Source organism: Paramormyrops kingsleyae, chromosome 9, assembly GCF_048594095.1.
Source record: "Paramormyrops kingsleyae isolate MSU_618 chromosome 9, PKINGS_0.4, whole genome shotgun sequence".
NCBI lineage: Eukaryota > Metazoa > Chordata > Actinopteri > Osteoglossiformes > Mormyridae > Paramormyrops > Paramormyrops kingsleyae.
Genome location: NC_132805.1, coordinates 8,403,574 through 8,414,888, shown reverse-complemented (window position 1 = coordinate 8,414,888; position 11,315 = coordinate 8,403,574). Strand labels below are relative to the sequence as shown.

The window sequence follows — 11,315 nt, the reverse complement described above, 5'->3', positions numbered from 1 at the left end:
AGGATCAGGGAAGGAGACAAACACCTCCAGCCCCCAGCGCCGCTACGCCCTCACCCATCGCCAGCCTACACACCGTAGGTCAAGGCGCCCTTGATAGTGGCAATCTCACTTTCTCCACCATTCAGTCACAAACACAAGCTCCTGAAAGTCTACCCCCCCCCCCCCCATAATTTATACCAAACGCGATTGGATACGTACAGGAACTCATCTGCCTGATTATCCATGGAAGATCCTTCTTTACTCATTTCTGTAATTGATGGAGGAGGTGGGAGTAAGCACTTACACGCACCCAACTCCCTGCTCAATTCCAACATAAAACACATCAGGAAAAAGTAACCTCGACTTTCCTAATTCTTAACTTTTATTTGGTTTGCTGCTGGAAGCCGAAGCCAAGCCGCAGTGCGGAAGGATTGCACTAAGTTGGACTGGCTAGCTTCACAACCGACAGGACTTTGGCGCCACCAAGTGGCTGCTGCCAGAAATAGAGGGCACTTCATCAGAGTTGCATTCCTGATTGGATGCTTTCCAGACAGCAAAAACCACCAAACACAAAGGAAACACACACAGAGGTACATTCTAGAAACTGTACCTTTATTCCATTTTCAAACCAACCTCTACCAACTCAGGGAACATGAGTAACATCATGACACAGCCAATGCCGGACCGTTCTACTTCCAGCAGCTCAGAAGCTTCAACAAGCACACCTTACCACAGCAGAGCAGACCTTAGAAAAAGGGCAGAGGCAGACTGTGCCAAACCACAGCCTCGGTATTCTGCTTTGAAGAGGAGCCACTCCTCGGGTTCCATTTACAGACTCACAAAACAAGCATGGCACAGTGATGTCCTTTATTCTTCAGAATATTATCGTCCATGTTTAGCCATGTAATGTGTATTATTCGATCATTTAAATGTATCTAGTCTGCTACAAAGAAGCCTCAGCTTCACATTAATTGGCTTAATTACCCTAAAGAGCATGACTACTTATATATTTTGAAGTAGGTTCGGTCTCCCTTTCCCCATTCGGTACTTCTCCCCCTGTGGGCCACACCCCCTGCCTCTTGTACTCTTAGGTCCCACCCTCCTCTGACCCGTCTTACAGCCCACGGCACAGGCAGACACAAGGCTAAATGGAAACCGCACAAGTTCAAGCACAGAGCCACTGGGATGCCTTGGGCTAAGCTGACATAAGCACAAAGGCTAACATGGCCTCCACCCATAGCCCCCACCCAGCATCACAGATGATGTGTTAAAGCGAGCCTCCCAATCCCCACCAGCAGCAAGCCTTACAGCACAGCAGACAGCTGCAGCTGCAGTCTGGAGTTTGAAGAGAATACAGACACATTGATCACCTTTAAAATTCACAGAAAAATAGTCATAATGTACAAAAGGAGACCTGCAGGCAGGTGCGTCACAGATAAGGCACCAGCTGGGATCAACAGGATTCTCAGCAGCACTGAGTATCCTGGATTTGGCCCAGACCCAGCTGAACCCCAGACTGTCAACCGGCAGCCCCGTCTGTACTGTGATGAGAAGGCCGCATCAGGTTCTTCAGTGTGAGAGTAGAGTACTGCAAGCCACCCAGAGGAAAGCACATGAAAGACACCATGCCAGTCTGGAGAAACTGGGGTACAAGAGGAATGCTGAGAACCAGCTCCCATTAAATCACGTTTACAATGCAGGACATCTATTAACAATGAAATTACATGTCTATGCCCAGAATGGCGTCTAACTACAGCAGAAACAACATCATTTGCAGATGCATGTGTTTATTTCTTGTGATTGACGAAAGGTTTGGCAGAACTAATGCATGGCGACTTTTGGCTGAGACACGGGTGCGAGACTCACTTAAACTCAGGGATCCATTTTGCAAAGTGCATGATACAGAGCACTGCCGTGCCTTCGAACCACAACGATAACAGTGAAGAATTTGGTCACGTACTTCTCAACCCATTACACCTTCGTCATTACCACCCCACCCCCCCACCACACTGCCCCCAGTTAATGCAGCCACACGGCATCAAGAGACAAGCGACATCATCCACACATATGCTTGGAATGGGCTTCGACAGTGTCCGGTAAACTCTGTGGCATCCCATCACATGGCCTGTGTCAGATGACACGCTGCTTAGCGTCCGACGGCGACTACTGCTTAGGCTTTAGAAAGGTCAAAGCTCAAAATCAGAACAAGCTGCATTCAAATTTCCTGTGTCGCACCCCCCCCCCCCACAAAGACATTTTCTCATTATACAGGGAGGGGTACCAAAAAAATAAAAAAAAAATAATAAGATATTGGGAGGGGGCCCAAACCAAGCCCCTGCAACATCACACCACCTTTGAAGAGTTTCAGTGTGACATAACCCTGCTCACATCTTAGTCCGCTGGCGGTCAGGCACCATACCCACCCAACCATGCTTTGTTTCTATTCACCAAGCATCCAGTCATTTAAGCGCAGACCATCAGCAAAATGTGCCGAGACTGAAGCTCCTTAAATGCAGGCATCCATACGATAGTCTGGTTTTCCACCAGCAGGTGAGGCACGTGCCGCATCGCCGTCAGATGTTAGCTGTGATGTTCTCCTCTTCCTGGTCACACGTGTCCATTTCGCACAAGCCCACAAAAATTCCGTCATTCCCTTTCATGTCAAAGTCTTTGCTTTTTGCAAATATGCAGCTAGTCTCCAGCCTGTGCATAAGGCTTCGGGACCAAGGACATGTTCCCTTGGACTGGCGACGTGCCAATCTCTGTCCACGTCTCTCCCGCTGGCTCACACACACAGACACGCACACGCACACACGCAGCACACTCACTTGCACGCTCGCACGCTGCTACACAGGGCTCCTGGGAGTCCCGTTGTGCGTCACCGCTTTCATGGCCGGTGTGCCGGCCAGCAGAGAGCCTATTCGCTGAGTCGACACTCCAACCTCAAAAACTTCGTGGATGGCTTTACGGAAACAGTGGAAATTGTAGTCTATTAAACCTAAGACAAAAAAAAAAAAAAACAAAAACAGCAAAACAAGGAAATACAGGTTATCCTTCAGTGGGAGAAAATTAACGTCTACTTAGCTGTAACAGTAAATTCAGGTTTCCTAACCTGCCGTTTCTTTTTTATTCTCAGCAAATTCTTAAAAGGTTACAGAAACTGCATACTCTTCATTTTTTTAAATATTTTTAAGCCCTGGGGCTTTACCCAGCTCTTAATCATTAGATATCTATAATTCCTCTAAGAAAAGGTACAGGTCTGGGGAAGGGGGGTGAGGGGAAGGGGGGTGAGGGGGGGGGGGGGGGAGAATCACAGTCCACAAAAACCAGAAACAAAAAACGGAAGGTCTCCTTTCAGCAAGTGTTCTTAACACCAGATCACAGTGGGAATAACAGAACACCATGAAATTGTGAAATTTCAGTGCATTTCTCCTCCAAGCCAAGACATACACAATGCCTGTGTGTCCTATTCCTGTAGTCATTTATTTTTAATATGATCTCAGGGTTTAAAAGATTTTGAAGAGCCCTCAGGGCCCCCCTCCCCTTTTTTTTAAATAAAATATGAGAGCAGTGGAGCCCACAAGGCCATACCTTTGCGCTCAAAGCTCTCTTCTCGCAGGATGCAGACTAGCGCGAGAAACTTGGTGACTTCCTTCAGGTACAGGACCGTGGTGTTGTTCAGCTTGATGATGGCCATGGATTCCTTGTCATAGGCACTACCGCTGCCGTCCTCTTTAAGCCTGTAAAGCAGATCACACATTGGCGGGGGAATGTACCACATTTCCAGCGACGTACGCGACTGCTAAAACAAGCCACTTGTCTCCCACGCACGTCTGATACTTTTTCTGATCTGCTTTTTTTGTTCCCCGTCTATCAAATTGTATTTTCATGGCCAAAGCTTGCAGTGTTGGGTATGTCAGAAGTGGTGAGTTTGCGATACCAGTTACAAAAGAAGTACCTCTTGCAGGACTTCGGACTACTTTCCTGCTGGATGACAGGAGTGAGACACGCCTACTGAACCACTTTGTCAAAGTCGATTGTCCATCACACAACATGAGCCCAGTCTGCAGTGCACACAGTTTTCCCACATTGAGGAAAACCAGCCACAGAAAGACTGAAAGCTAAGTGACAAAATGCACCACTGAGGAAAAGGCGCCTGAGAGAGCTGAACACACTGCTACACGCCAAATAAATTAGCGCTTTGTTCGCCCATAAAACTCATTACATGCAGGCCAGATGCAAGAAGCTTGCTTGCATGCACTGATATATAAGCAGGCTGCTTAAGATGTTCAACACGTGCCACTACAGTTCAGTCACGCGGCTCAAGACACGTTCATTTCCATTCATATTCACCCACATGGTACGAAGCGCTCAAAGGCACAGTGATCAAAGCTGAGTCTTAGACAAACAGGCGAGAGAAAATGGCACTGACAAGTCTACAAGTGCAGTAAATTTGACACTGTGATCGTCTGTAATTTCTGTTACAAAGGACAAAAGCCATAAACACAAATTAGAATGCAAGTTCAGTGTAAAACACTGAGGTGGTGTCATTCTGAACATTCCCACTGCATCTGGGACATTATACCAAACAGCACTGGAAATAAAATCAACTAACTAGAACAAACAAGCAGGCTGACATACTGTGCCTGCCGTTCAGTGAGAAGGGCAGCCCAATTCAGCTCATAAGCGGATTAGAACAGTCTGACAAATATGCTTACTTCTATGTACACCTACCACTAGTTTATATTTCTTTATTCACAACCTTGTTTGTACTGTGTCGTCACTGCCTTGAGTTCTGTCTTGATATATATATAAAAAAAATTCTACAAACAACTCGAGAAGGAGGAAAAAAAAACAAAAAAAAAAATGCTTACCCATAAATGCAGGATACGTCAATGACCACGTCGATCATGTCACAGCACAGCTCGTATGACTGCATGTCCACCGGGGAGCTGTCTGTAGCAATGTAGATCTTACTGACCACATCAAATAAGAAGGCCTTTTCTATTCCAGAATTCTGTTGGCAGAGATACAACTTATTTGTTAGGACAAGGGTCACGCCAAGAGTCACCTGTCTGGGTGAGTTATACTTGATATAGGTGCTGGTTTAGTAAACAAGTTTCAAATAGGATTGCCTTAACCTTCCTCCAAAAGGATTAAATTGGTAATACAGTAGCTATCTCCTGACAACATTCATTAGCATCCATTTTTCAAGTGGAATGCACCTTCCACATTAAAAAGAAGACACAAAGAATTTGGGACAGCATGGAAAAGCTAACTTAATTTTCCGTGTGTTGACACGAAGAGTGGCTCTGGTGCAATATCACACCAGGAAGTTTCCACAATGATTACCTCAAAAAAAAAAATCAACATCTACATATGTGACACATATTGTGGCATATGCACTTTGCAGTGGAAGGCAAGTGTAAGTACGTACAGATATGAAGATGTTCAGAAGGTTCTCCAGGGTGGGGAGCTGGGAGATGAGTTTCTGCACGACTTTGCTAAATGCTTCGAATATTGAGTGGTCGTAGATGCTTGTCAGGTAAAAACTGGAACAAAATATTGGAAGGGAGATTAAAATGGGAACTGATAGAACTACCATCAACTGACATCTCTCTCTCTCACACACACAGGTATAACATCATCAGGCAGTATGCCAAACACACTACTCCAAATATTAACATACACTGTTCAGCCTTATTACACTGGAAACCATTGGCCTTTGCAGAACTGCGCAATAGTCACTCCCAGCCTAAACAGCAAACAAGGCCTAAGTTTACTGGGCAGCAGACCAAATGTTAAAGCCAGTGGCAGTGCAGCATGGCCCAAGATTAATGCTTAAAAACTCATTCAGAACCACCCCCCCACACACAAAAAAAAAAAAAAAAAAATAGAGCAACCTGTTCACCAAGGCAAATATCCAGTTGAAAAAATGCTCGTTTAAATGGCAAGATTTCCACACAACTTCTTATCTGATCTCCCTAAAAGGGCCTCTGCAATACTTAACAGCTACAGTCAGAAAATGCTAACTATGTAGTACTGGTCTACAGGCTGCTCCTGTAGCTTCTCATTCACAAACACAAGTATGTCAACATCCCACATGGAATACGTCCGTCGTGACTTGGTATAGCCCAGTGACAAAGTAAACTATGGGAAAGAGACCCAAGCCAGCCACATTCCCACCATCTGAGTTGCTCCTTTCTCTCATCACTAGGTTTTCCCTTTTAAAATAAGCTATGCTGCATTAAAGCCACTTTCCAGTGGACACTGGTACAACTTCTAATCCATTACTGTTCACGAAACTGAACAGATAAGGCTGGTTATTGAAACCCATAAGGCAATTATAAGTTAGATCTGGTCTCACCATACAGCAAAACAGAAATAAGTTCTGGCTGGAGTATCATTTGCAAACACACCAACTTTCATTCAACACTTTAAGGTTTTTTCAGATATTTCTCCATGCTGTAGTGTGCGGAGAGGACAGGAGGTGCTGGCTCGGTGCTGACCTCAAGTGCAGCTTCTCCAGGCTTGCGTCCGCCAGATCATCATTGGCTCTCTGGTGGATGTCTCTCTGGGTCTCTATCTTGTGGTCATCAGACAGGCCATCCACTTTGTGGATGAACACTTCAAAGTTGATCTCAGGGTTGACCCGGTACGCCCTGGACACAGTGAGGTGCAGCCGGCCCAGTGCCTCCACATAGTCATCCTGCAAGCCCGGGAAAAGCAGGCACACAGTTCTGAGCCAGTGGCCCATAGATGCAAATTGAAGGACTGTACGGGGCACAATTTCGGTTAAACAACTCGACATTTTGCTGTCCCTATATAACACACGACATCGTAAACCAACAAACCATTTCCAACAAGATAAAGAGGTAAATAATATATTTAACATCATTCATAAGCACTGCAAATGTACTATAAAACTCAAATTATTTATAATAAGCCACCTTAGTGGATGTTGAACCCCAGTGCAAAAGTATGACAACTGTTTAGCCTGGTTTTCATTCAACATGTCAACCTTAATCATGATAAACAGGTAATGGATGGAGCGACGGATGGATGGACAGACACTGGTTTGACACGATCCTTTGTCACAAACAGGGAGACTAGAATCAAGTGACCGAACAAGCAGACTCATCCTTCTTACAGCAGACCAAAATGTTCACATCACACCTAACTCAGGACAGAAGAATGAGATGACTAACAAACCAAGATTCACCAAATTCTCTCACATTTAGAGACACTGCCAATATATGATGACTAAAGCCCTACATTAAGGGTAGAAAATGGAAAAAAAAAAGAATTGAAAAAGGATACAAGACCTGAAGGACAGCTTTGTACAAAGGATCAACGGTTCATTGTCAATAGAAAGTTCTACTAATGTAGAAAGTCAGTCATTCATTCACTGGCAATGGTGATTGGGCAAGTATCAAAAACCAACACCTTGCTCATAAAGAAGAAATGCAAACACTGCTAGCCCAAACACGCAACACGCAGCTGGCGTAACCACTGAGCACAGCAAAGCAAAACAAACGTCAGTGTAAGGTTTTAAATCAGTGTATCGCTCTGGGTACTTGTCCCTTTTTACCTGTGCATCAATGACAAATATCAAGGCACCAGTCCCCCTGAAGATCATCTCGTAGTCGAAGGTGGGGTCAAAGAAGTCCACCTGGCCAGGGAAATCCCAGATATGGAAGTTGACGAAGGAGCTATTGGAGATGTCATCTTTGTAGATTTTGTTGGTACTCTCCAAGAACAGCGTCTCATTGGGAGACATCTTGTGAAACACAACCTAAAGAAGAGCATCGGAGTCAAAAATCATGTACGATCTCCTGCTTTACAAGGTCATTAACAGAATTAGATATAAGACAGCATGTGATTTTCACCAGTGGCCAGGAAGCGGTGGTTTTCTACACTAAGCTATGAGATCATGGTCCTTTGGACCTTTGGTACATACAGTTGTTCCCTTAGATTACAGTAGGTACAGATCATAATTTGAACACTAAACACTCTGTTACAAAACCAGGAAGCAAGTAAAACAGATTTCATTCACATCGTGTGCAAATTATATCATTTTCCTTCTCTGCAAATCATACTTTAACATATTAGACAAAATTACAGATGAATGACGCTGTCGTTTACCCAGAATGTTAAAATGTCTGCCACCTCATACCAAACGCAGTTTCACTTTTTTTTATTGCCACTGTCTGCAAGGAGCAGCAGCTGATGGGGGACATAGCAAAAATGAACAGTAATTATTCACCTTTTGCTAACAATGTAGACGGCCCATGTAAAAAAACGGGTGCGCACTGCATGCATCGCAGTTCGTGGAAAATGTAGGAAGTGTGCCCGCGGCTCGGATCGCCTCAGCAAACAGCAGCCAGACCCCGCGACAGTGAAGATGTCAGACGGCGATCGGGGACAGCTATGTGCGCCTGCGCCGTCGCCTCGGGACACATATGCGTAAATAAATAAATGGCAGGGCGGGAGGATGCGCCCTCGCGGCATCACGTGCCCGGTGCCGGCGAGCGCCGCGGCCGGCCGTTAAGCGCTAGCTAGCTAGGATGCTAGCACACCTGCACTTCACCTGATAAACCGATTTAGTACGACCTTCTTCGGCAGGCTATTCCGAAACCGGTATACAATAATGCTGATTATCATCGCAGTCTTGTCACTTAACATTCTTTGCTATTTTTGTAGATTTATACGCATTTTACTTAAAAAACGTCAGCGACAAAAATGCGATTTGCTAACTTCGTCCTGACAAAAGGGGCGGCTAGTCGGGCCCTAGCATAGTGCTTACAAAACCGCTCATATCTAGTGAGATTTTTAGAGAGTGCCAGGACAAGCCGCCGGGTGGTGTACTGTCACGGTTAAACAGGAGACGCCGCAGAAAAGCCCGTCCGTTAGCCAGCTAGCCAACTTCTGAAACACTCCCCCCACACCTTCTGTATGGACGACTTGCCGCTCCGGCGTAGTCCCATTAACAATATCCTGGGCTTGCTGTCGGAAGGTGCCGGGCTGTCCTCGATGTCCGCTTCCTCCACCCCGTAGCCGAAGTCCTTCGGGAATGTGTCCACCACCCCGTAGCCATCCCCCAGCGGTTCCTCGAACTGAATCGACATTTTGACCCGACGACACAAGCACGCCCGATTTCCTTCTGTTCCCTTCTGTTCACTCCTGAATTATTTCCCTTACCGGCACCGAGGAAAGCATATAACTGTAAAATTAACAAATTTCAGGCACTGGAATAAATCATATAACTGAGTAAATGGGACCAACGTCCAGATACTTATCCTCTTCTCCTTTAAATCTTTGGTTGTCTGTTTCTTTTTCAGCGACACCCAGTGCTTGAACCCGCCCCCGGCGATTCTATTGGACGTTGTGTTGAAAACGTATATGTACATTGGTCAAGGCTCCAGTCGATTAAAAAAAAAATTCAAAAGGGTGGGGTCATTCGGTGTCATATGTTTTGCAGTCACCTGACTGTGCATTGGCGTGCAAAATTGTCTTATGTGACCTTTCACCTGGAGGCTAACTTTTTTTTTTTTTTTTAAATACTTTCGCTATGATAGAAATCAGAACTGAAACATATTAAAATATCAGGCTACATAAATACATTTCTAACTGGGAAAAGTATACTGTCTTATGAATGTACTACTGGGTTAGAAAAACACTGCTTAATTCTGTTATTAAAATAATAGCCCCTAAACCAGTTTCACTATATGAACAATATAGCTTATTACTCAAAAATGATATATTGTAATATTTATTTCTCTGCATGTGTACATCATTTGTAAAATATTGGAAAACCCCACTGCATGAACATTGATGAAGTTCAATATTTGCTGGTTAGTCAGTATCAGCAGCCAATGTGGGTCCTTGATAGAGTGGCATAAATTATATGACAGATATGAGCATACTGTCCTCTACAGAGGACAAAAATGAATTGCTGAATCCCAGAAGGATGCCATTATTGCCTGGGAATGTTTTTTGGAGAACAATTATGCATGTAATTCTTTTGTGGGACATATAGCCGTTTGTAATTGTAACTGTTTAATGTTTAGTATTATTTGGTGTACCACCAGTAAAGAAGAAGCTATTTTAACATCTCCATGCTTTTTACTTAAAATAGGCTTCTGGTGGGCATGGGTGGTCATGAGGTTGCTGGAAAAGGGTGTGCAGGCCTCCAAATATCTTTGCAAGAGGACGAAGGTCCAAGTCTTTGCTGTTTTTCTGTATGACTGTGAGACATGGACGCTATCCAGTGAGCTGAGTGAGACAAACACTGGACTCCTTTGGTACCGTTTCTCCTCAGAGAGTCCTTGGGTATCACTGATTTGACTTTGTGTCGAACGATCGGTTGCTAGGGGATTCCTGAATTACCTGCATTGTGAGGGAGTGTCAGTTACAGCACTATGGCCATGTGGCGCATTTCTTTAAGAGTGAACCGGCTTGCAGGATCCTCAATGTTGCGAACTCTAGCAGCTGGATCAGGCCAAGAGGACGCCCAGGTAAAACCTGGCTGCGGCAGATGGATGGCCATTTCCGGAGGGTGGGACTGGACCGAGTGTTTGCCTGGGGGGTCGCAGGCCAGGATTCCGAGGCGTTTCGTCGTGTGCTGGGTGCGGCAACACGCTGCATCAATGCATGCCTCCGAACCTGACCTGATCTGATAGGAATCCTGACATAGGAGACTTAGTTGCAATACTTAAATAAAACCACAAGATGGCACAAAAGAGACGAATGAGGACAGCACGTGACAAAAAAATCAAATCTAATATTTTTTAAAAAACGAATTAAGCAAGTTCTTATTTGAAATTCTGATAAATTAACTGACGTGATTAAATGTCTTTGACCCAGATAGACATTGACTCTGAAAGTCTAAACATAGGCAGCGTGTTTTAGGACATTGTATTCTTACCATGTCAGGACTCCTTTGAAATACAAAAATATCTAGTGGTTCTGCAAAACCGAGTTACATATTTCAATACAAATTCCTTCGTGCATACTTTATGAAATAAAATTCATTTGAGCGGTCTGAAGCATTATGACCAGTGAAGACTAAACACTGCTTTTAAACTATAATGCATTTAAAGTCTCGATTACAACAGCATTAACGAGAACCAAATGGGTTAGTAAAAGTCTACCACATATTTCAAACATTCACTTTTCTTCAATGGATTTCTTGAGTAATTATCCCGTTTATAGACAAAACGTAAGTTCTGCTTAATAAAGCAATCTCTGACATCTCGATACTGTCTTGCGATACATGCTGAATTTGAACGCAGCCCACGCTCCGTCTCGCTCATTAAACTAATTAACGTTGATAA

General features: G+C 44.5%; 1 protein-coding gene across 2 annotated transcripts; it reads right to left on the bottom strand.

Moving 5' to 3' along the window:
• Nucleotides 1-1,749: 1,749 nt before the first annotated feature.
• rragca (Ras-related GTP binding Ca) lies at nucleotides 1,750-9,344 on the bottom strand. 2 transcript variants are annotated; one of them, XM_023813139.2, is made up of 7 exons: nucleotides 8,928-9,344; nucleotides 7,571-7,774; nucleotides 6,489-6,688; nucleotides 5,417-5,531; nucleotides 4,854-4,996; nucleotides 3,571-3,719; nucleotides 1,750-2,977 (listed from the first exon to the last, which is right to left on the bottom strand). In XM_023813139.2, exons 1-7 carry the CDS (start codon nucleotides 9,105-9,107, stop codon nucleotides 2,826-2,828), a joined length of 1,143 nt encoding a protein of 380 aa, XP_023668907.1. In that variant the 5' UTR covers nucleotides 9,108-9,344; the 3' UTR covers nucleotides 1,750-2,825. The 2 variants fall into 2 exon arrangements, with proteins under 2 accessions (XP_023668907.1, XP_023668908.1); XM_023813140.2 differs by lacking the exon at nucleotides 8,928-9,344 and adding an exon at nucleotides 8,246-8,400.
• Nucleotides 9,345-11,315: the final 1,971 nt, after the last annotated feature.